The sequence below is a fragment of the Hemibagrus wyckioides genome, linkage group LG28 (genome assembly GCF_019097595.1).
Source record: "Hemibagrus wyckioides isolate EC202008001 linkage group LG28, SWU_Hwy_1.0, whole genome shotgun sequence".
Lineage (NCBI taxonomy): Eukaryota > Metazoa > Chordata > Actinopteri > Siluriformes > Bagridae > Hemibagrus > Hemibagrus wyckioides.
In genome coordinates this window covers 3,407,412-3,433,232 of record NC_080737.1, presented here as the reverse complement: position 1 = coordinate 3,433,232, position 25,821 = coordinate 3,407,412, and the positions used below count along the sequence as shown (strand labels likewise).

Sequence of the window (25,821 nt, the reverse complement as noted above, 5' to 3'; positions counted from 1 at the left end):
ACACACATAATACACTCACATATACACACACACACACATAATACACTCACATATATAATACACACACACACACACACATAATACACTCATATATATAATACACACACACACACACACACATAATACACTCACATATATAATACACACACACACACATAATACACTCACATATATAATACACACACACACACACACATAATACACTCATATATATAATACACACACACACACACACATAATACACTCACATATATAATACACACACACACACACATAATACACTCACATATATAATACACACACACACACACACATAATACACTCATATATATAATACACACACACACACACACACACATAATACACTCACATATATAATACACACACACACACACATAATACACTCACATATATAATACACACACACACACATAATACACTCACATATATAATACACACACACACACACATAATACACTCACATATATAATACACACACACACACATAATACACTCACATATATAATACACGCACACACATAATACACTCACATATATAATACACACACACACATAATACACTCACATATATAATATACACAAACATCATACACACACACACACATAATACATTCACATATATAATACACACACACATAATACACTCACATATATTATACACACACACACGCACACACATAATACACTCACATATATAATATACACAAACATCATACACACACACACATAATACACTCACATATATAATACACACACACGCATATAATACACTTTCATATATAATATACACACACATAATACACTCACATATATAATACACACACACGCATATAATACACTTTCATATATAATATACACACACGCACACACATAATACACTCACATATATAATATACACAAACATCATACACACACACACATAATACACTCACATATATAATACACACACACATAATACATTCACATATATAATACACACACACATAATACACTCACATATATAATACACACACACGCATATAATACACTTTCATATATAATATACACACACGCACACACATAATACACTCACATATATAATATACACAAACATCATACACACACACACATAATACATTCACATATATAATACACACACACATAATACACTCACATATATTATACACACACACACACGCACACACATAATACACTCACATATATAATATACACAAACATCATACACACACACACATAATACATTCACATATATAATACACACACACATAATACACTCACATATATTATACACACACACACACATAATACACTCACATATATTATACACACACACACACATAATACACTCACATATATAATACACACACACACATAATACACTCACATATCTAATATACACACACATCACACACACATAATACACTCACATATATAATACACACACACGCATATAATACACTTTCATATATAATATACACACACACACACACATAATACACTCACATATATAATACACACACACACATAATACACTCACATATCTAATATACACACACACACACATAATACACTCACATATCTAATATACACACACATCACACACACATAATACACTTGCATATAATATACACACACACAATATGCACAAATACAAAATACACACAAACATAATACACACACATATACACAGACACACACAATACTCACAAATATAATATACACACAAACACATACTACACTCGCATAAATAAAATACACACATATTATATGCAAAAATATAATATACACACACACATACGTATATATATTTATATACTGTACATATTACACATATAAAATACACACACACATAATACACACACACACAGAGCCTCATTTAGAAGAATACAGGTTTGAACTTCACTTTTTTCCCTGCCCACTGAATTCTGGCTTCTGATTGGTCGAAAGGTGTTGATGAATTTTCTCTAACAGCACTGCGCTCATTCGAACACGTTGTTTCACAAGTAAATCTGAGCACACAGCAACTTCTCTGATAGCCTCCATAGCCTCTGTGGCTAATAATGAACAGATTGATTTAGTTTTTTTTCCTCTGTGTTATTGAACAAAGACATCATAATGACATATTGTTGATATGATGATGTTTTCTGTAAGATGTTGAATTTACATCTGTCAGCTTGTGACAGCAAGGAATTAGTGCCTATAATGATCTCAGAAATTACATTGACGTATTAGTTCCTCATGGGCCCTTGATTGCTGTTGTAGGAAAGACATTATCTAGTTACAGTTACATTATTTACTGTCCAGTGTCACCCATATGAGGATGAGGTTCCTGTCTGAGCCTGGTTCCTCTCAAGATTTCTTCCTCAGGGAGTTTTTCCTCACCACCGTTGCCTCAGGCTTCTCATTAGGGATGAAATAGGGATAAAATAGTTTCATAATTTAATTTAACAATTTTCTTTCTCTGTTTCTATACTAGGGGCCTTTCTGTGTGGAGTTTGCATGTTCTCCCCATGTCTGCGTGGGTTTATTCCGAGTACTCCAGTTTCCACCCACAGTCCAAAAACATGTACATTAGGTTGATTGGTAATTCTAAATTGCCCGTAGGAGTGAGTGTGTGGCTCTGTGATGGACTGGTGACCTGTATAAAAGGTGTACCCCTGTCTTTCACCCAATGTGTGCTGGGATAGGCTCCAGCAGATCCCCGTGACCCTAATTAGGAATAAAGCGGGTATAGAAAATGGATGGATGGATGGATGGATGTTTCTATACTTCTGTAAAGGTGCTTTGAGACTTATTCAAATAAATGAATTGAATTGAACTGACACTCATGGACTGATGGAAGGAGTCTCCTGTGTCAGGGGTAAAGCTGTAATGTTTTTAAAGACTTTTTTGGGCTTATTAACATCAAGAGAGAGAGGACCCAGAGAGGTGAGGCATGTTTTAGAGCTGCTATAATGTGAGTGAGAACAGGATCTAACTTGTTTCTCGATGCTTCACATCATTTAATATAACTATAAATGGATACAACATTCTGTGTCATTCTATGTGTGTCATTCTTTAAGAATGGCCTTCAGGGTGATTAAGTAACTCCACTTCATCACACCACACTGTTGTTGATTAATGTCCTATAACTCCATGCCACATTGTGTTTTAATCTTCACTTAGGGCTTCAGTTCCCTTTTTCTGTATTCTAATTAGCCCTCAATTCTTTTCAGCACTTAGATAGATAGATAGATAGATAGATAGATAGATAGATAGATAGATAGATAGATAGATAGATAGATAGATAGATAGATAGATAGATAGATAGATAGACAGACAGACAGACAGACAGGTAGATAGATAGATAGATAGATAGATAGATAGATAGATAGATAGATAGATAGATAGATAGATAGATAGATAGATAGATAGATAGATAGATAGATAGACAGACAGACAGACAGGTAGATAGATAGATAGATAGATAGATAGATAGATAGATAGATAGATAGATAGATAGATAGATAGATAGATAGATAGATAGACAGACAGACAGACAGGTAGATAGATAGATAGATAGATAGATAGATAGATAGATAGATAGATAGATAGATAGATAGATAGACAGACAGACAGACAGACAGACAGACAGGTAGATAGATAGATAGATAGATAGATAGATAGATAGATAGATAGATAGATAGATAGATAGATAGATAGATAGATAGATAGATAGATTCATCCCAATGGGAAATTTACACTTCTCTGAGTTCCCTCTGATATTCTTTCATTTTGCTGTTGTTAAATTTGGTTCTGTTAGACATCTTTAATTTAATTTGTTTAATACATAAACACTTCAACACTCTACACACTCTTTCTAACAGGGAAACACTGCTCTACATGGAAATGTTCCCACACAGGGACAGCCAAACAAGACATTTTTCTACTAGTATCCACATTAATTTATTGTACAGTTACGCTTAATATTCAGTTTCAGCTGCTGTTTGTTTTGATTCTACTTCATTTGACTTCAGTTCTAGTTTGTATTTAGCCCTAAACACACTGAAACATTCAGTCCAACATCACAGCTGCATGATGACCAGTGATTTTGTTTCTTTGTGCCCTACTGCCCTCTGGTGGTCATTAGAATGTATCGCAGGAACAAAAACAGTAGCAATTCGGATACTGTGATTATAATGTGGATGTGTCTGTGACAAAAAAAATTCATCTTTAATCTTCTAGCTTGAATTTAGCCCTAAACACATTGAACCTTTAGTCCTACCTCACAGTCACATAATGACCAGGGATTTTGTTTCTTTGTGCTCTTCTGAGCACGGTGGCTTAGTAGCACTGTTGCCTCACAGCAAGAAGGTCCTGGGTTCGGATCCCTGGTTCAAACAGGCAGGGGCCTTTCTGTGTGGAGTTTGCATGTTTCCGTGCTTGTGTGGGTTTACTCCCACAGTCCAAAAACATGTACATTAGGTTGATTGGTAATTCTAAATTGCCCTGTGAGTGTGTGTGATTATCTGTCTATATGTGTGGCCCTGTGATGGTCTGGCGACCTGTCCAAGGTGTACCCCTGCCTTTCGCCCAATGTGTGCTGGGATAGGCTCCAGCAGATCCCCTAATTAGGAATAAAGTGGGTATAGAAAATGGATGGATGGATGGATGGATGTGCTCTTCTGCCCTCTGGTGGTCATTAGAATGTAGCGCAGGAACAAAAACAACAGCAGTTTGAATACTGTGATTTACACCATTTTGTCCGCTTGTTGATGAATTGGGTGTTTCATTAACGTTAAAGACGTCTGTTGCGTAAAAACCTCCCAGTATTTAGTCAAAACCTGCTCAATAACAAAATTCCAAACATGTCCACAGCTCACAAAGTCCAAACTGACGAATGCGTGTTATACATTATAAAGCCCCACAGCTCATGTAGTGATGTAAACAATACAGAACGAAAACGCTAACATGTCCAGCGATTTCCTGAATGGAAAAAAAAACAACTATTGTCTAATACTGTGACGAATTTTAATTCATGTGTAGATATGTATCAACATTTTAAAACAACATACATAATCTCGTGCACGTATTGTCCAGCGTTGTGCTAAGCTTGCTAAGCGAGCTAGCTAATTTTCTTAGCAAACATTTCCTAGTTATTTTAGACAGTTTGGCAAATGAGCCAAAAAAAAAAAACACCCTCAGAATCGATTCACCTCTTTATTATATAGTTAACATCTGTAAATTGAGCTTCTGCACACTTATTGGATCACATCGATTTATTAGCATTATTGTAGCACGTGTCTTAGTGATATAAGAACTCCTCAGTGTAACAGGGAGCTAGTCTTAGGAGTTTATTTAGCTATTTACATGTTGTTGTTTGTCAGTTTGAAAATGCACTGAACTTGGAAAAAAAAGCCACACTGTCCATTATTCCACTCATCAATAGCTTTAACGAGGGCAATTCCTTTACTCTAAATGAAGGATGTTTGGTGACCAAAGTTTTATTTTTTTTTATTCCAAACCTAATATTGCAAGCTAGTAATATAAATCACCCAATATCTGACAGAACACAGAATGTGGTTTACAACAGAGCGTGATTTAGGACATAAGCTCTAAACGGAAACAGAATTTTTCAGCCGAATGTTATGAAGGCCACCATCTTGACCAGGGAATGACAATTTCAGCACAACTCTACACTCTAACATTGAATCATACCAGAGAGATGGTTAAGTGTTGAGTGTGATACTTATATTAAATATTTCTGGTATTCGATACAAATTCTCTCATTATTTCTACACAACATTAGCGTATCCACTGACCTGCTATATTTAGAGTAAAGGGAAATTTGTGAGATGACAGCTTTACAATTAATATAATTTTACTCGTAAGTTGGTGCTTTGTACTGCATGTGCTGCGTTGTGGAAAGTTCATGACTAAGTGGACTACATTACTGGTAAAAGAAACTTATAGGAAATGTCAAATCTTACAGTATATCATTGTCTGCTTCATACAGGATGCTATAAAATCCCGTAAGGCTTTAATCTGGTTAGGAAAACCCTTGAAACCGACATGTTAAGCGGTTTAAATTTCCTTAACAAGGCGTGAGCGTGATTACAGGATATCGGCCAGCGTGGAAACATCAGGTTAGTCATGTTGTCATGTCAGTCCGTGGACGAGTGACCTAGCCGAGGTGTATTTGGCTGCTTCAGTGCCTTATGGGATAAGAGGGCTAGAGAGTCTGGTGGGTTCGTGGCTGCTGGTGCTGTTGTTGGCCTCTATGGTTGTGCACATTGCCATGGTGATGGGGGTAACCATGGAGACAGGGATGGCCAATGCCTTCTTTCTGTAGCTCTTCCTGTTTGGGAAGGCCTTGCAGCCTCTGGAGGAGTTCATGGATGAATGGCTGTGTGGAACACACACACACACACACCCACACATACACACAAACACACGGGCTGAATGTAAACAATGTTAAAGGACGTCTTTGTGCAGATGGAGCAGAGAAGAGATGGAGAGTGTGACAAACCGTTATGCACTACGGAGCAGAGCTGTTCCACGAGGTGAGAAAACAGTGATGAAAATCCATGCATGATAAAATGAAGGAACGAACACTGATCATTATCAGTCTACCTCACACCAACCTGTCAGACCTACCACACCAGCTCACGTCCACCTGAAATACAACTCTCTCTATTCAGCACTGGAAACAGACAAACAAAGAGGGACACAGAGACAGAGAGTTTGTGTGTATGTGTGTGTGTGTGTGTGTGTGTCTGTGTGTGTGTGTGTCTGTGTGTGTTATGTGCATGTGTTGTGTGTGTGTGTGTGTGTGTGCGAGTGTGTGTGTGTGTGTGTGTCTGTGTGTGTGTGTTGTGTGCATGTGTTGTGTGTGTGTGCGAGTGTGTGTGTGTGTGTGTGTGTGTGTGCGGAGAACAAATGATCATTGTTGGACACGTGTACAAGCGAGTGTCAGTCGGCGCAGGTTCCATTAGAAAGACAGAAGAGAAAAACTAATGAGAAGAAAGATATAGATGGATTATTATTATTATTAATGTTGTTAATATCAGTGTGGTTGTTATTCATCTTCTCTTATGTTATATGGCATGGAGAGGAGGGGGGGCAGAAAGAGCGAGAGAGAGAGAGAGAGAGAGAATAAAGAAAAAATAATGAGAAGAAAGATATAGCTGTATTATTATTATTATTATTATTATTATTATTAATGTTAATATCAGTATGGTTATTGTTCAGCTTCTCTGCAGTAATGTTTGTTCTTGCTGCTCTCGTTTGCCTGATCGAGAAAGAGAGAGGGAAAGAGACAGAGAGAGAGTGAGAGAGGGAGAGAGAGAGAGAGAGAGAGAGAGAGAGAAAGAGGGTTGTACCTGTGTGTTTTTTCTGCAGGTCTGCAGCAGCTCCTATAACACAGAATGAAGTTATGAATAATATTAATAACAGAGTAAAACTACATTATTACATCAATCTGAACAGATTTCATGATTTAGTTTTTGTTTCGTTTGAGGAAATGTTCATGACACCTGGAGTTTCTTTGCTCTTTCTCCGTCACTCTGCAGAACCAGTAAGTCGTCAATGTCAATCTCTTCTGGCATGTCATCCTCCTACACACACACACACACACACACAGGTCTGATCATATCTGTGTTTCTCAGGTTGTTTGTGTATCTTACAACAAGTTGGACCAGCAATTCTCGTGAGTCCGAACTCTCTTTGTGGACACGTTTTATATCTACAGGTTGTTGTTTTTTTTCAAAACACATACCACTTACACCATTAATATTTAACCAAAGCAGATTTTTTTATGACTGGGTTGCAGAAGTGAGATGTGACTTGGACAAACCTGCTTTTGTCCACTGAGGCATATTCCATCCTATTTTAGTCATTAGAACCGAAAGAATTAAAGGAATGTCCTGAGAGCGCATGGTGACGATCTCTGACAAAACATCAGCGTTTACCAGAAAATAACTACCACCCACTCTAATACACACACACACACACACACTCCCTGTCTGATGCTGACCCATACATAGCACAACAGTATAGGTTCTTGCTTTTCCTTCTCATTTACATATAATTTTCACAAAAATATCATCTAGAAATAATATCCAAATATTAGAAATACATCCGTCCCTTCATAATAAAGAGTTCTTTGTGCGCTCCACATAAACACCTGTGAACACGTGTAACTCATTGACCTGGTGAAGTTTCCTGTTAGGAGATGTTTATGGAACATCTAAGGAAGGAGTCTCCAGTGTCAGAAGTAAAGCCGGTGCTTGTGGTTATCCGATGTGGGAAAATCTTCCGTACAGTCGAGTCCCCAAGTCTCTGTGTCTGCAAAATCCGTTGGTCCTGTGGTTTTTGTTCAGAAAACATCTCCGAGAGCTTTTTCTCACAACTTCAAGGAAGCCAAAGTGTAAGCACACGACCTCATACGTCTACACACAAACATACAACAGTGCCCTTGTAAGGCAATGGTAAGACTGTGCAATAACACATGTTTATTTGTGTGTGTGTGTGTTTGGAGTTTCTTAGTTTCTTTTTTTTTTATGTAGAACAGGAAGTCTAGGATCCCCCATGAGGAAGCAAGCACCTTTCCTTATATGGTTCTCGCCCATCGCCGCTGTGTATGTGTTTGAGAGATACACAGTGTGTGTGTGTGTGTGTGTGTGTGTGTTAATGTATTGACAAAAAGAGAAATAATGAGACCACGGGTTCTCCATCCATGCACTTATGGCTCACTCTAAATGTTTACTTTGTGTTTATTTGGAGCACTGTACACTGTTCAGACACACACACACACACACACACACACTATGACCTGCTGAACCTACACACACCATGACTCCATATAAAGACTGACTACACACAAGCACTCTAAGTGGAAAAAGAGTCAGAAGTTCAGCCTCTCTCCAAGACTAGAAGCTGGAAATGTTGCCAGATATTCATAAAGCACACATCATCCACGACTGTGACATCACAACTTTTCCCTCTCAAGTTACAAAGCAGGCAAAGAAAGTGTACAGCCTTCGAGGGTTTAAGTATTGAGCAACTGGCATGTCTAATCCACATCAATACACATCGGACTGTGGACATTGTTCTGCTATTCATTAATGAAAAAAAATGTAATGGTTCATCCATCCATTGTCTATACCCGCTTTATTCCTAATTAGGGTCACGGGGATCTGCTGGAGCCTATCCCAGCACGCATTGGGTGAAAGGCAGGGGTACACCCTGGACAGGTCACCAGTCCATCACAGGGCCACACATATAGACAGACAGCCACACACACTCCTGTCAATCAACCTAATGTACCTGTTTTTGGACTGTGGGAGGAAACCGGAGTACCCAGAGTAAACCTGGAGAGAACATGCAAACTCCACACAGAAAGGCCCCTGCCTGTTCGAACCCAGGACCTTCTTGCTGTGAGGCAACAGTGCTAACCACTAAGCCACCGTGCTGCCCCTTGTAATCCTAATGGTTAAGGGATAAAATACTTTGGGATGTGATCCTGTGCCTCACATGATATAATTCTGAGGTAAAACTCAACACTTTTTCCAGCACTTTCCAGCACACAGAGTACTTTTTATCCATTTTTGTTACGTATAATTTTTGTGGAACTGTCTGTGAAACAACTTGTCACTTACGTTAAAGCAGCTACAAACACTCATTCCCTCAGCGACCTCTCAAAAAATCAGAGATAACCTCCACAACTTGTCATGTCACTGAAAAATCTTCTCCCGGTTCTTTAAAACTAGAACCACCTTTAACTATTACACACGGCACCTTTGATCAAGTCATGCAAACACCGCAGTCTTGTCCAAGTGGGTATTAAAAAGGAATTAAAGGAATGTGAGAAGAGCGTTCCTCCTGCTGCCCACAGATAACTCACTGAGAACATCTTCTCTTGGAATTTATAATGTTTATTATGTTTATCTGTAAAGCCGTGGGCTACATTCGTCAGAAACAACACACACTCCTACTTGCTAATCTCAAACACACACACACACACACTACAGCTCCATATAAAGGCCAGAAAGAGACACACACACACACCACCATGCCACCATTAATCCTCTCTTTCAAACATTCCCCACAAGGTAACAAACCAGAAATGTCACAGAAATACATCAACTACCCCTATTCCATTTCAGCAGAATATTAAAGCTTCTGTTTTGCTACACTTTGTTAGCACTGGCAAGTTAGCAAGTGGCTAGTCACTCACAGTCAGTGAAGTTTCTGGAACGTGTATTAGCCTAAGTCACATAGCTAGCTAGAATAACGTTTCACAAACTGACCATGACAGTACAGCACGTGCTAATCAAGCTAATGACTTAGATAGCCACCAGAAACCACAGTATTGCTAAATAGGACTTAAACTGTTTGAGTAGTAGTCTTGTTGTGCAACATTTTACCTCAGGAAAAAATGAAGGGATGCTGCATGTGAAGGTGCTGGATAAGCTGCTACCTAGATTCTGACTGAAAAAAGTAAAAATATCTATAATTCTGGATAATTTTACAGCCTTCGCTCATATTGCTGTGAAACTAAATGAGGCAAAATGGCTAAAAATGGTCCATCTTGCTCTTTAGCTAAGCTAAGGACACAAGTAGCTAGCTGTTTAAACGCAACACTTTCACACCAGTTTAGCAAAGCCTACTTTGTGTACAGCCTAAAACGCTAATTTTATCTTTGTTATCTCTGAGGTATTTGCCCTTTAGCCTTTAAAGCCAAGCATTTAGGAATTACTGATGTGCTGAATAGTCAGTAATGTCCATCTGCTGGTGTGTGAGAGTGAAATCTCTGCAGGTCACATGGTCTGGATATTGACCACAAGTTCGTTTTCGAAGTCCAGACATGAAAATAAGCACGACTCCAATGATAAGGAAGTTTCTTTAGATTCCACAATCTGTCAGTAAACACTGCCCGGATCGAAACCACCCCCCTTTCGTCCACCACGCTGCTCCAAAATAATAAAAAAATATCTGTTTACATGAAGTGCACTTGAGACGGAATTCGGGGAGGTTTTACATTCGCTAAACAGTTTGTGGTTGCTGGGGGAAATAAAGGTGACATAATATCACAATCATGGCATCTTTTATTGGTTTATCAGATCAGATAGAGTATTATCAGATTCTATCCTGATTGGTCAAAGCAATAGCAAAGAGCTGTTGATTTCTCCATTCTGATTGGTCAGAAGGTGTTGATGAATCTTCTTTAAAATCACCTCTGCAAATCACAGGTCTGTTAATGCGCTCGTGCTAATATCTATTTCTATAGCAAAAAGCTCCTTTGCAAACACGCAACTGAAATCGTGTGTAATCTTTGATGCGGTGACGTCATCTGTAAGGAGACGTTTATTTATTACATAGCTCTGACACAACTGTATCGGACAAACTCTCCAGAAAACAGCGTCCAGACATTTAGCTTATTAACATAGAATTAAAAGGGTTTTTTTTATAGAAATAAATACTTGTTAAACTGCACTACAAGTGATGGCCCGCCGTGGCGCGTGCACTCACCGCCCCGGCGTACAGCTCCTCCATCGCGCGCTCGATCCACTTCTCGGCGTTCATGCGCTTCTGCAGCTCGGCGCGGTTGTACTTCACCGTCACGCGCGCCTGCCGCTTCTGCAGGTTCAAGCCGTGTTCGCGCGCCGGCCCCAGTGCTCGCGGATGATAGCGGCGATCCTGCTGCTTCTCGGACATGGTGCGCGCGTGAGACAGGGAGAAAAGTATGTGCTGAGGAATTGAAGGGATGGGCACGCGCGCGTGCGCTCTGACGTGTGTATGTGTGTGTGGGCGCGTGTGTTTAAGAGAGGAGTGCGCGCCCTGCAGCTGCTCGCGCTGAGTCCCCTGAGGCGCGTCTTTCTTTTCTAGTTTCTTCACACCTTTCCAGTGTGTCTTTCATTAATTGGCCTAACTAAATGTAGTATCAAACAAGTACATATTTTCCTGTACTCTTTACTTCTCAACATTGACATGATTTGCTAAATGAACTATTTCACAAGCTTTTGCTGTCCATTTGCACTGGACGTTTTCACCTAACTACAAAGCAGTTAGAAACACTTCCCTTCATATTATCATATTTATCATTGTGGTCAACAAGCTTAGAAATAAAGGCACCACATTGTACTGTTACTCCATTTATGGCACATCATTTGTTTGAGTTAGCAGACATCTACACCAGCACGTGAACAACACGCATTTTAAGGTGACCCCTGACCATCACACCCACATGTACATGATGAACATCCCATTCCAGATGCATTTCCCTTCTGTGGTTATAATAAACTGGGAAGTAAGATAGGATTGTGTGCTTCAGTCATTGTGGGGAATAACTACATAAATCTGTCCACCGTACAGTGTAACTACAGTTAAACTTAGCTTCCGCATTGTCCAAACACAGAGAAGCAAACGTGATGCACTAAATATGTGTTTGCTGATCGAGTACAATCGAATATTAATTAATTTTTATTTAGTTAAAAGAAAAGCGCCATGTTACAGTATTCCACTAGAGGGAGCTAAGAACATTCTAATTGGTGTTTTGGTGACGGATAATATAGCCATGGGGTCACAGTCCAGTGACTTCTGTGCCGGTCCCAAGCCCGGATAAATAGAGAGGGTAGCGTCAGGAAGGGCATCATTGCCAAATTTAACCATGCGAATCATCAGTACTCTGAATTTCATACCGGATCTGTTGAGGCCCGGGTTAACAACGACCGCCATCGGTGCCGTTGACCTACAGGGTGCTGGTGGAAATTGGGCTACTGTTGGTCAAAGAAGTAGAGGAGGGAGGAGAGTGTGCAGACAGAGAGAGAAGAGGAAAGATAAGAGTGTAGGACTGAGAATAGGAACTCTGAATGTTGGTACTATGACAGGGAAAGGTAGAGAGCTGGCTGATATGATGGAGAGAAGGAAGGTGGATATACTGTGTGTACAGGAGACCAGGTGGAAGGGTAGCAAGGCTCGTAGGATAGGAGCAGGATTCAAACTGTTTTATTATGGTGTGGATAGTAAGAGAAATGGGGTAGGTGTGGTCCTGAAGGAGGAGTTTGTGAGGAATGTTCTGGAGGTGAAGAGAGTGTCAGACAGGGTGATGAGTCTGAAGTTAGAGATTGAAGGGGTGATGTTGAATGTTGTTAGTGGTTATGCCCCACAGGTAGGTTGTGAGTTAGAGGAGAAAGAGAGATTCTGGAGTGAATTAGATGAGGTGGTAGAGAGTATTCCAACAGGTGAGAGAGTGGTGATAGGAGCAGATTTTAATGGACATGTTGGTGAGGGGAACACAGGTGATGAGGAGGTGATGGGCAAGTTTGGAGTTAAGGAAAGGAACCTTGAAGGACAGATGGTAGTGGACTTTGCTAAGAGGATGGACATGGCTGTGGTTAACACTTATTTTCAGAAGAGGGAGGAGCATAGAGTGACTTACAAGAGTGGAGGTAGGAGCACACAGGTAGACTACATCCTATGTAGAAGAGGCAATCTAAGAGAGATTAGTGACTGTAAAGTGATAGTGGGAGAGAGTGTAGCCAGGCAGCATAGGATGGTGGTGTGTAGGATGACTTTGATGGTCTGTAAGAAGAAGAGGTCAATGATAGAGATAGAGAAGAAAACCAAGTGGTGGAAGCTGAAAAAGGAGGAATGTTGTGAGGAATTTAGACAGAAGTTGAGGCAGGCTCTGGGTGGGCAGGTAGTGCTGCCAGATGACTGGGAAACTACAACAGAAGTGATCAGGCAGACAGGAAGAAAGGTGCTGGGTGTGTCATCTGGAAGGAGGAAAGAAGATAAGGAGACTTGGTGGTGGAATGAGGAAGTTCAGGATAGTATTCAGAGGAAGAGGTTAGCCAAGAAGAAGTGGGACATGGACAGGACTGAAGAGAATAGACAGGAATACAAGGAGTTACAGTGCAGAGTGAAGACGGAGGTGTCTAAGGCCAAGCAGAAGGCGTATGACAAGTTGTACACTAGGTTAGACACTAGAGATGGAGAGAAGGACTTGTACAGGTTAGCTATGTGCAGCAAGTTAGAGTTATTAAGGATAGAGATGGAAAGGTGCTCACAAGTGAGGAGAGTGTACAGAGGAGATGGAAGGAGAACTTTGAAGAGCTGATGAATGAGGAAAATGAGAGGAAAAAAAGAGTAGAAGGGGTGAACTCTGTGGAACAGGAAGTAGATAAGATTAGAGAGGATGAAGTCAGGAAGGCTTTGAAGAGAATGAACAGTGGAAAGGCAGTTGGTCCTGACGACATCCTGGTGGAGGTCTGGAAGTGTCTAGGAGAGGCGGCAGTGGAATTTTTAAATAGTTTGTTTAACAGGGTTTTAGAGAGTGAGAAGATGCCTGAGGAATGGAGAAGAAGTGTATTAGTTCCGATCTTTAAGCATAAGGGTGATGTGCAGAGTTTCAGCAACTATAGGGGGATAAAGTTGATGAGCCACACAATGAAGCTATGGGAAAGAGTAGTGGAAGCTAGGTTAAGGAAGGTAGTGGAAATTTGTGAGCAGCAGTATGGCTTCATGTCCAGAATGAGCATAACAGAGGCAATTTTTGCTCTGAGAATTTTGATGGAGAAGTATAGGGATGGTCAGAGAGAGTTGCACTGTGTGTTTGTAGACTTGGAGAAAGCGTATGACAGGGTGCCAAGAGAAGAGCTGTGGTACTGTATGAGGAAGTCAGGAGTATCAGAGAAGTATGTCAGAGTGGTGCAGGACATGTATGACAGGAGCAGGACAGTGGTGAGGTGTGCTGTAGGGCAGATAGAGGAGTTCAAAGTGGAGGTGGGACTGCATCAGGGATCAGCTCTGAGCCTCTTCCTGTTTGCTATGGTGATGGACCAGTTGTCAGAGGAGGTCAGACAGGAGTATCCTTGGACAATGATGTTTGCAGATGACATTGTGACCTGTAGTGAGAGCAGGGAGCAGGTGGAGGAAAACCTGGAGAGGTGGAGGTTTGCACTGGAGAGAAGAGGAATGAAAGTCAGTGGTAGTAAGACTGAGTACATGTATGTGAATGACAGGGAGGGAAGTGGAACAGTAAGATTACAGGGTGAAGAGGTGAAGAAGGTACAGGAGTTTAAGTACTTGGGGTCAACAGTCCAGAGTAATGGCGAGTGTGGGAAAGAGGTAAAGAAGCGAGTGCAGGCAGGTTGGAATGGGTGGAGAAAGGTCTTGGGAGTTCTGTGTGATAGAAAAATTTTAGCAAGAATCAAGGGGAAGGTGTACAGGACAGTGGTGAGACCGGCCATGCTGTATGGTTTAGAGACAGTGTCACTGAGGAAGAGGTAGGAGTCAGAGCTGGAGGTAGCAGAGCTGAAGATGTTGAGGTTCTCTTTGGGAGTGACAAGGTTGGACAGGATTAGGAACATTAGAGGGACAGCTCATGTTGGACGTTTGGGGGACAAAGTTAGGGAGGACAGATTAAGATGGTTTGGACATCTTCAGAGGAGGGAGAGTGAGTATACTGGTAGGAGAATGTTGGACATGGAGCTGCCAGGAAGGAGGCAAAGGGGAAGGCCAAAGAGGAGGTATATGGATGTAATAAATGAGGATATGAAGCTAGTGGGTGCAAGTGTTGAGGATGCAGAAGATAGGAATAGGTGGAGAGAGATGATTCGCTGTGGCGACTCCTGAAGGGAAAAGCCGAAAGAAGAAGAAGTTTTGGTGACGGATGTGTAAAATTGCCTAATATCTTGTTTAAATCGATCTGTTTTCAAACTTTAAAAAACCCACTAATTTCAGATATTCTTAAGTGATCGATAAACCTCTTTGTTCTTGCTATATTTGTGTAATTCACTGAAATAAACAGCACATGTTGATCACATTTGATCGCACTTCCACCAAAGCTGGATTCTGACTGGTTGTTTAATCTACCCGGAACCCAATCACTTGCCGTTCTGCAAATGTATGCACATTTTTGTTGAGGGGGGTTATATTACTCATTTTATTACCTTCACAAACAAACAGACATACAAAATAAATTAACATAAAATATTTTTTTTTTACAAGAACGATGATTGAAATTAAAAAGTACAAAAATGCAAAACAGGAACATAAAGCAGGCAATAACTCAGGTTTAAAGTCATGGAAGGTGAAATGGCCACAGAAATCACTTTTTTTTATATGAGTCAGAAACACCACATTCAGAAAGCTCAGAAAGTTTTACTTATTTAAAAAAAAGACATCAAGTTCCCGCTTACAAGTAGGAAAAAAGAGCTCGCTGCTACATTAGCAATACAACGCTGGGCTAACAATATCCCCATTTTGGTTTAGCAAAAATATTTATAAATATATTTCTGACTTTGTAACAAAGAAAGTACAGATCTAATACACTCCATTTCGTTAGATCATACAAGTACAACAAAACATCCCTACAGGATGTGAGGAGGAGTCAGAGAACTTTATCCATTATTTGGGACTTTGCTACAATCGAACGTCGGCGGAAATGCAGACTTTGAACTTTCCCAGTTCGAGATTTAGCGAGTTTATATATCTATTAAAAAAAGCAGGAATTATACAATTAGCTGTATAACCTGAACCAGAAGTATAAAAGAATTCAGTTATCTAGCTAACTCGGATATCTCATCGTTTACATGAATATCAATATAATAGATAAAAAAAGAGGTAAAAGGTTTGAAGAACATTCAAAATTCAGAATTAAAATGAGGAAATGACGTCCGACTCATTCTGACAAAAAATTTAAAAAAAAAAAAAAAAAAAAAGCAAGCCTGACATCAGGTTTTAGAAGTCAGTCAGGATTTGGTCTAACACACCATAAAGTCCCAAACTCTAAGTCGTGTTTTTTTTCCTCCCTTTCCTACAGGTAGTCTGTGAGGTATTTTTTTAATAATAAAGAAGTTTCTATATATTCTGTGGATTTTCTTTAATATACAGAATTGTATTCGTGAAGGAGTCGCACACTGTCTATTTTGAATTCTGGAGCAATCACCATTAATACCGAATCTAACACTTTAAGTTATAGTTTATTCATTATTTTTTTTTGGTTTTTGGAGCCTAAACTCCAACAGTCAGCACTATTTTTGTGTCACGTTTTTTTTTCGCTGTAAAAACAAATTATGGAACAGAAGTGCTTACATCGCATTCATTCATCACTCAGTTTGTGCGTGTTAGAAACTTGTTTCCTGATCCTATGTCCCTGTATGTGTGTGTGTGTTATTTATGTGTGTGTGAGTGTGAATGTTATCTCATCCCCGGCCCTCCGGCGCTCCACAGGAAGTCCCTCCCAGCAGGAAGTGTGTGCCCGGGAGCCAGTGAGCAGCTCAGCCTGGCCTCGGTGTTGCTCGGCTTCACTTGACTGACAGCTCTGGACAGGAACTCGCGTTCGTATGGGTAGTGCTGGCGGTCGAGATTGTTGACCGTCTCGAGGTCGTTAAAGACGGAGTCGCAGAGCTGCTGTCTGCGCAGACGCTGCCTCCTGCGCCTCAGGAACACCACAGCCACGCACACACCCAGGCAAGCTGCCAGCACGCCCAACACACACAGCGCCGCCACGGTGGAAGGGGAGGAGCCTCTGGAGCTGCGTGACGCCGCCCGCTCCAGACCGGCCCTGTCCAGCACGGGGAACTCACAGCTGGGACCCATGAATCCAGGCACACACTGGCACACTGGGCCTGAGAAGTGTGTGTAGCAGGTACCACCGTTCAGGCAGGCGTGCGAGAGGCAGGCATCGGCACGTACGCTGCAGTTCTTCCCGGTGAACCCGAGCGTGCACGAGCATGTGTAGTCGTTTACACCGTCCACACACGTGCCCGAGTTCTGACACGGAGAACGCGCACAATCGTCCACATTGACGGCGCAGCGCGGCCCGGCGAATCCTGGACGACACCGACACAGCACCCCTGAGCCCACGTCCACACACTCACCACCTACACAGAGAACATTTTACACACGTCAGCTACTACAGCAGATATAAAACACCCTCCAACAGTTCATTATGGAATTAGTTCTTTATGGAGGAGGAAGAAACCTCACAGAAACTCTTAATGGAATGACTGTAACACACACCGTTAGCACAGGGTTTGTGGCTGCAGCGGTCCAGCTTCTTCTCACAGTTGGACCCCGTGTAGGCTGGGGGACAGCGGCACACGTAGCCTCCGGTGAAACGTTCCTCACATGTTCCTCCGTTAAAGCAAGGATCATCAGCACACGTCATTGCTATGATCTCACAGTTTTTCCCATAGAAGCCCTGAGGGCATGTGCACGAGTAATCGTTCTCCAGATCCTACAACGTGAAAGAGAGAGAGAGAGAGAGAGAGAGAGAGAGTATTTATACCATCTATGGGGTGTGTTACAGTAAAGGTGAGTTGGGGTGTTAGTGTGTTAAGGTGTTAGTAATAAGCTTAGATAATTTTAGACTCACATTGCAGAAGACTCCGGTTTTGCAGGGCTTACGGTGTGTTACAATGTTAGTGTTAAGGTTAGTGTGTGTTAGAGTGTTACGTTTAGAGTGTATTTGGGTGTTAGTTTGAAAGCTAAAATGTGTTAGAGCGTTAGTGTTAAGGTTTAAGTGATAGAGTGTTAATATTAATGTTAGAGCTTATTAGAGTGTTAAGGTTAGTGTGTACTGGAGCATTAGTGTTAAAGGTTGTGTTAGAATGTGTTAGTGTTGGGGTTAGTCTGTGTTAGAGGGTTAGTGTTGAGGTTAGGCTGTGTTAGAGGGTTAGTGTTGAGGTTAGTCTGTGTTAGAGGGTTAGTGTTGAGGTTAGGCTGTGTTAGAGGGTTAGTGTTGAGGTTAGGCTGTGTTAGCATGTTAGTGTTGGGGTTAGTCTATGTTAGAGTGTTAGTGTTGAGGCTAGTCTATGTTAGAGGGTTAGTGTTGGGGTTAGTTTATGAATTATAGATTTTTATTAAATCATATCCTATTTAGTCTGTGTTAGAGGGTTAGTCTTGAGGCTAGTCTGTGTTAGAGGGTTAGTGTTGAGGCTAGTCTGTGTTAGAGGGTTAGTGTTGAGGTTAGTCTGTGTTAAAGGGTTAGTGTTGAGGCTAGTCTGTGTTAAAGGGTTAGTGTTGAGGCTAGTCTGTGTTAAAGGATTAGTGTTGAGGTTAGTCTGTGTTAGAGGGTTAGTGTTGAGGCTAGTCTGTGTTAGAGGGTTAGTGTTGGGGTTAGTCTGTGTTAGAGGGTTAGTGTTGAGGCTAGTCTGTGTTAGAGGGTTAGTGTTGAGGCTAGTCTGTGTTAGAGGGTTAGTGTTGGGGTTAGTCTGTGTTAGAGGGTTAGTGTTGAGGCTAGTCTATGTTAGGGGGTTAGTGTTGAGGTTAGGCTGTGTTAGAGTGTTAGTGTTGAGGCTAGTCTATGTTAGAGGGTTAGTGTTGGGGTTAGTCTGTGTTAGAGGGTTAGTGTTGAGGCTAGTCTGTGTTAGAGGGATAGTTTTGGGGTTAGTCTGTGTTAGAGGGTTAGTGTTGAGGTTAGGCTGTGTTAGAGGGTTAGTGTTGAGGCTAGTCTGTGTTAGAGGGTTAGTGTTGGGGTTAGTCTATGTTAGAGGGTTAGTGTTGAGGCTAGTCTATGTTAGGGGGTTAGTGTTGAGGTTAGGCTGTGTTAGAGTGTTAGTGTTGAGGCTAGTCTATGTTAGAGGGATAGTGTTGGGGTTAGTCTGTGTTAGAGGGTTAGTGTTGAGGCTAGTCTGTGTTAGAGGGTTAGTGTTGAGGCTAGTCTGTGTTAGAGGGTTAGTGTTGAGGCTAGTCTATGTTAGGGGGTTAGTGTTGGGGTTAGTCTGTGTTAGAGGGTTAGTGTTGAGGCTACTCTATGTTAGAGTGTTAGTGTTGAGGCTAGTCTATGTTAGAGGGTTAGTATTGCAGTCAGTCTGTGTTACAGGGTTAGTGTTGAGGTCAGTCTGTGTTACAGGGTTAGTGTTGAGGCTACTCTATGTTAGAGGGTTAGTGTTGAGGCTAGTCTATGTTAGAGTGTTAGTTTTGAGGCTAGTCTATGTTAGGGGGTTAGTGTTGAGGTCAGTCTGTCTTAGAGGGTTAGTGTTGCGGTCAGTCTGTGTTAGAGGGTTAGTGTTGGGGTTAGTCTATGTTAGGGGGTTAGTGTTGGGGTTAGGCTGTGTTAGAGGGATAGTGTTGGGGTTAGTCTGTGTTAGAGAATTAGTGTTGGGGTTAGTCTATGTTAGAGTGTTAGTGTTGAGGCTACTCTGTGTTAGAGGGTTAGTGTTGAGGTCAGTCTGTGTTAGAGGGTCAGTGTTGAGGTCAGTCTGTGTTAGAGGGTTAGTGTTGAGGTCAGTCTATGTTAGAGGGTTAGTGTTGAGGCTACTCTATGTTAGAGGGTTAGTGTTGAGGCTAGTCTATGTTAGAGGGTTAGTGTTGAGGCTAGTCTATGTTAGGGGGTTAGTGTTGAGGTCAGTCTGTCTTAGAGGGTCAGTGTTGAGGTCAGTCTGTGTTAGAGGGTCAGTGTTGAGGTTAGGCTGTGTTAGAGTGCTAGTGTTGAGGTTAACCATGTTCTCTTGAGGGGGTTGCAGTAAGTGCTAGCAGGCAGCATTAGGGTGTTAGTGTTCAGTTCAAAGCTTAAGGTACAGCTGTCGCTGTTTTTGTGGCTACTGGGGTTAATGACATTTAGGGTAATTGTGTGTTAATGTTAAGCATGATTAGGTTCAGGACTCGTTCTTCCAGAGGTCAGAGTTAGTGTTAGGTTTGTGAGTAAAGGTCTGTTAAAGTGTTAGTGTTACAGTGTTAGTGTTCAGTCAGAGACAAGCACTGCAGTGTGTTGTTCTTGCAGTTAGTGACAGTGTTACAGGTTTCAGTCGTGTCCTTGTAAAGGTGTGTTATGGGGCGTTGTGTCGAAGCTGTTGGTGTTTTATGGGTTATGGGGTTGTGTAGGGTGTGCTAGAGGAAAGTTCTGTTGGGGTGTTAATGTTATAGCATTAGCGTTCTTGTAGTTTGTGATAGTGTTCCATGTTTATGGTGTGTTGAAGTAAAGGTGTATTATGGGGACCCACGCTGCACCTGTTGTCATTGCAGGGGTTGAAAACTTTCACTTTCACTGAAAGTGAAAGTAAGCTGTAAGGTGGTGTGTTAGGGTGGGAGTGCTAAATTAGGGTGTGTTGGAGTAATGCTGTTATAGGGGATTAACACTAGTGTTGCTATTCTTGTAGTGACCATGTTAATGGTGTATCAACGTAAAGGTTGAAGAAAAGGTGTATTATGGGGACCCACACTGCACCTGCTGCCACTGTAGGGGTTGCAATAACTGAAAGTGTGTAAAGTGGTGTGTTAGGATGGAGGTGCTAAATTAGGGTGTGTTGGAGTAATGCTGAGTTAGAGGATTAACCTTACAGTATTGGTGTTCTTGAAGTGACAGTGTTTAGAGTGTTAGTAAAGGTTGAAGTAAAGGTGTATTATGGGGACCCATGCTGCACCTGCTGTCATTGCAGAAGGTGCAGTAAGTAAAAGTGTGTAAGTTGGTGTGTTAGGGTGGGGTGTTGGGAGAAATGATGAGTTAGGCGATTAACATTACAGTGCAAGTGTTCTTGTGGTTAGTGACCGTGTTTAGGGTGTGTTAAAGTAAAGGTTGATGTAAAAATGTATTATGGGGACTCACATTGCACCTTTTGTCCTTGTACGGGTTGCAGTAAGTGAAAGTGTGGAATGGGTGTGTTAGGGTGGTGTGTTGAACTAATGGTGTTTTAGGGGATTAACATGGTCTTAGTGACAGTGTTAAGTGTTTAGGGTTATTAAGGGGACTCTTAAGGGGGACTCATTAAGGGGACTTGTGCTGTACCTTGTCCTTGCAAGGGTTACAGTATGTGAAAGTGTATAAAGGTAGAATGTTAGGGTGGTGGTGTTAAGGTGTGTTAGGGGATTAATATTATTGTGTGAGTGTTCTTGTGACAGTGTTTTATGTTAATGTTATGTTAAATTAAAGGTGTATTATGGGGACTCACATTGCATCTTTTGTCATTGCAGGTGTTGCAGTGAAAGTGAAAGTGTGTGAGGTGGTGTGTTCAGGTGGTTGTGTAAAGGTTAAGGTGTGTTAAGTAACTCACATTGCAGCTGCCGCCATTCTTACAGGGGTTGCAGTCACACTCGTTGATCTCCAGCTCACAGTCGGTGCCTCCGTACCCCGGCCGGCAGGTGCAGGTGTAGCTGCCCTGGCCCGTGTTGGTGCAGGTGGCTCCGTTAGCGCAGGGTCGGTGGTTGGTGCAGTAGTTCAGGTCCTGGTTACAGAAAAGACCTCCCCATCCTTCCTTACACACACACTGCCAGGGCTGCGTGCAGGTGCCATGCAGACAGCCAGGGTGGCGCACACACTCGCTGCAGGATGGGCCCTGCCACCCCAGACGACACTTACACTCACCGGGGGCCTCACAGTAGCCGTGACGATCGCTGCAGTCCGCCGAGCAGATGGCTGTGAGGGGAGGGGAAGGGGAGAGAGGTTACACACACACACTCTGGCCACGCCCAGCTAAATGAGAACAGATGAATGGGAGTGTTAAGTGTTCAGGCCAGCAGCTGGTGAGCTGACACACACACACACAACCACACAAACACAACCAACCACACACACACACACTGAATGAGCCCACAGCATGTGTCTGCTCTGTGCTCCTATTGTCCTGATGAACAAAAGAACTGAATGAGATGCTCACACACACATACACACACACACACATGTTAGATGTAGATAAGCTTTAGAGCTACAGCTCAGATTTCTGCACACACACACACACACACACACTCATTCATTAACTCATTCATGTACAAGCAGATCCTCACAAAACCATGCGTTGAGACGCTTCCAGACCAGACGTAGTTGCCCCAAGGGACTGAACAGACATCTGGCCATCTGACATATCATATACACTCCCTCTCTTTGTGTTTCTTTCTCTTTTTCTCTCTTTCTCTCGCTCTCTCACTCACTCACACTGTTGCTGGCTAGCTGTTTTATTAGCAAACAGTAAAAAGAAAGTTGTGTTTAACAGAAAAATGGCTGTCAGTTGCTCAGGCTACATCACAGACTAGTGGGTTTTAGGAAATAAAGTGTGTGAAGTGCTATAAGCTATCACATAATGACACACCAAGCACAATGCTCAAAAAGTGTGTGTGTGTGTGTGTGTGTGAGAGAGAGAGAGAGAGAGACTCACGATCTGAGCAGTATTCTCCCTGCCAGCCATCCAGACACTGTTTGTTTCCGTTTTCGTCGCATGTGTAGTGGCCAAGTGTGTCGTCGCGTGGCCTGCAGTAATCTGAACACGCGTCTCCATAGTAGAATTCGTCACAGAACACGTGGTACGAGTAGCGGAGCTCGCTCTGTTCTCCGAAGTGCACATCCTGAGACCAGTCCTCACCGATGGCTAAACGCCGCCGTGTTGCTAAACGGCTGATCAGGTTGTTCTGGTTCTCTGTGGATGGAAAACATACAAATAAGTAGCATCACAGTACATAATGAAGCTAATATTATAGTCAGCAAGCTAAATATGATCTGGTGTCTTTGCTAGGTACTAGCATGTTAGTAAACAGGCTAAAAATGCTAATGTGTTTGCAGGTAACAAGACCGATGACCACTGAACTGGACTCACTGGTAAATTGGTGCTACTAAGTTAGCATAAAAAGTAGCTTGTTAAACACTGCTCTGTGTTAGTGTAGCGCAGAAAGGTAGCTGAGCTAACTAAATGATTGTATTAAGATCTCAAACTTATAGAAACGTCCTGACTATGTGATGACCACCGATGTGATTTAGCATCTATACTGAACAATACACACACCCTCCTGAATACAGAGAAGAATCAGGCGTCACATGCACCCACTGAGACGAGGTGGCGGCTCACTGGACACGTACCTGTGTGGTCAGCATGCTCTTTGGGTGACTCGGCGTTCCAGGCTTCAATAACCAGAGAAAAAGTTCCCTAAAAAACAGAAAGAAGTGCGGCAGAGTTAAAATACTGGCTAATGAAGTAAATGACGCTGGTAATGAAATCCTGTGGCCAAGACAAAACAGTTGCAGGACTGGAGAAACATTTTGTGTTAATTCAAATGATTCCAGTTCTGTAATAACAGTGTAACAGCTAACAGTGTTAGTTAATTAACACTAGATCTTAATATGACACACTGTAAATGCTAGATGTAGTTGCAGGTGTTAATTCTGTACTCTCATGGTTCGGTTAACTTTTCCAGCATTAATTCCACAGCGTAAACAGAATATTCAACACCACAACAAACTTTACTTTCCAAATGGAGCACTTAATGTCTCAAATAATCATTTTACTCCATACTGAAATCACTAATTTGTGCTTACAATTAAATAAACTGTTTATTGCGAGTTATGTTAAACAAAATTCTTTTTTCAATTTGTGTGAAAATAAATTAGAAAAATTCTTATAATATTATTTTTTTTTACAATACTGAAAAAAAACGTTTAAGTAAATAAATAAATAAATAAATAAATAAATAATTTAAAAAATGTCCAGTTAGGAAATATTCTCCCTGAGAAATAAAATCAGTTAATAAATATTGTATTCGAAATATATCAGTAAATAAATAAATATATTATTATTATTATTATTATTATTATCAATATTATAATAAATATATTATTATTATAAATGATAATGCAACTAGGGTTGGCTAAAACCTAGATTTAATCATTTTATATGGTTTAATTGAAGGAACTAATTCATGAAATCATGCGACTCCATGATGTTAACTTTTTTAATAAAAAATAAAAATAAAATAAATAAAATCTGAAATCTGAAATCTACACTGCTTTAAAAACTTTAAAGCAGCAGTCTGAGTGTGGCTCGTGCGTGAAGGTGACTTTACCGGCCACTTGAAGTGGAAGGGCACTCGGATGGCGGCGCTGTTGGAGATGGCTGCCGGTTCGGCTCGCATCACTCCGGTCTGCCCGGTCCCGAAGGTGCAGGGCGGCTCGGCTGAGATCACATCCTCCGAGTGTTTGAGGCAGATGCGGAAAAAGATGTTGCAGTCTCGGGTCCTCCTGCAGAAGCGGCGTGTGGTGCTGAAAGAGTGCACCTTCAGCTCAAACAACCCCGAGGAGGCAACCTACAGAGGAGGAGAGGTCACAAATAACCGGCTGTTACTACACCATTACCGCAACAAACACCTATAATGTGTTCATTCCGTCAGGTGTGAAAACCACTTCATATTACACTCAGTAAAGCATAAAATCCTAAAATCACACTACAGCATTACACCCATCCCCTGAGAGTCTGTGAAACTGACCAGGGGCAGCAGGAGAGACAGAGCCAGCAGGAGGAAACGGAGATGGAGACGCGCCATGGCCAAAACTTTTCCAGTTGCGCACAGGTGCTAGCATCCGGTAAACAAAAAAAATCGACAATCCAAACAAAAAAAGACCAAAAATTGATTTAATCCAAAGCAGCGAGGTCAAAATACAGCTCCTCAGATACACAACCTCAAACACGGTGAAGAAAGTCCTTATCCTTATCCTCTTCTGCGCGTGTCTTCTTAGTCTTCATTCAAGAACCAGGCGCAGGGGCGGGCTTTTATACTCCCCGACTCCACCCCTTCACTCTGACGTCAGAAGGAGAGTCGGGGCAAAGGTGGCCTTACCATATGGAAGGATGTTTGAGTGATTGAGTTTGTTTTGCGCCTGGAGGCAGAACTAACACTGATGTATTAAATTAAGGTTTTGACTATATTTTATTTCATGCTTAGAATTATAGAATTATTTTTTTTGCACACTTTTAATGGTCCCTCTCTTTTATTTTACTCACAGACTGCAAGACTAACAAGAAAAGCACTATAGAAATTAATTGATAAAATAATATTAAGTATTTTTTTTATTATTTCTCTTGCTATTATTATAGATCTTTTTTTAAAAATGTT

At 41.4% G+C, this 25,821-nt stretch overlaps 2 protein-coding genes across 2 annotated transcripts; both read right to left on the bottom strand.

The window, feature by feature from the left end:
• Positions 1-5,009: 5,009 nt before the first annotated feature.
• On the bottom strand, positions 5,010-11,782 carry ppp1r14aa (protein phosphatase 1, regulatory (inhibitor) subunit 14Aa). The gene is made up of 4 exons (XM_058383305.1): positions 11,533-11,782; positions 7,536-7,616; positions 7,383-7,415; positions 5,010-6,406 (listed from the first exon to the last, which is right to left on the bottom strand). The coding sequence occupies exons 1-4, from the start codon at positions 11,716-11,718 to the stop codon at positions 6,233-6,235; spliced, it is 474 nt and encodes a 157-aa protein (XP_058239288.1). The 5' UTR covers positions 11,719-11,782; the 3' UTR covers positions 5,010-6,232.
• A 5,148-nt stretch (positions 11,783-16,930) lies between these two features.
• dlb (deltaB) lies at positions 16,931-25,529 on the bottom strand. The gene is made up of 7 exons (XM_058383278.1): positions 25,195-25,529; positions 24,775-25,014; positions 23,795-23,861; positions 23,100-23,357; positions 22,002-22,363; positions 18,031-18,247; positions 16,931-17,891 (listed from the first exon to the last, which is right to left on the bottom strand). The coding sequence occupies exons 1-7, from the start codon at positions 25,249-25,251 to the stop codon at positions 17,206-17,208; spliced, it is 1,887 nt and encodes a 628-aa protein (XP_058239261.1). The 5' UTR covers positions 25,252-25,529; the 3' UTR covers positions 16,931-17,205.
• Between the last annotated feature and the right edge of the window lie 292 nt (positions 25,530-25,821).

Excerpts from the sequence above, each read along its gene's own strand:
- ppp1r14aa (XM_058383305.1), bottom strand. The coding sequence starts at position 11,718 with ATGTCCGAGAAGCAGCAGGATCGCCGCTATCATCCGCGAGCACTGGGG. Across the intron at positions 7,617-11,532 it reads AGGAGCTGTACGCCGGGGCG|GAGGATGACATGCCAGAAGA; the intron begins GTGAGTGCACGC and ends GTGTGTGTGTAG. Across the intron at positions 6,407-7,382 it reads CCTGCAGAAAAAACACACAG|CCATTCATCCATGAACTCCT; the intron begins GTACAACCCTCT and ends TGTTCCACACAG.
- dlb (XM_058383278.1), bottom strand. The coding sequence starts at position 25,251 with ATGGCGCGTCTCCATCTCCGTTTCCTCCTGCTGGCTCTGTCTCTCCTG. Across the intron at positions 18,248-22,001 it reads AGAATGGCGGCAGCTGCAAT|GATCTGGAGAACGATTACTC; the intron begins GTGAGTTACTTA and ends TTCACGTTGTAG. Across the intron at positions 17,892-18,030 it reads CCACAAACCCTGTGCTAACG|GTGGTGAGTGTGTGGACGTG; the intron begins GTGTGTGTTACA and ends TTCTCTGTGTAG.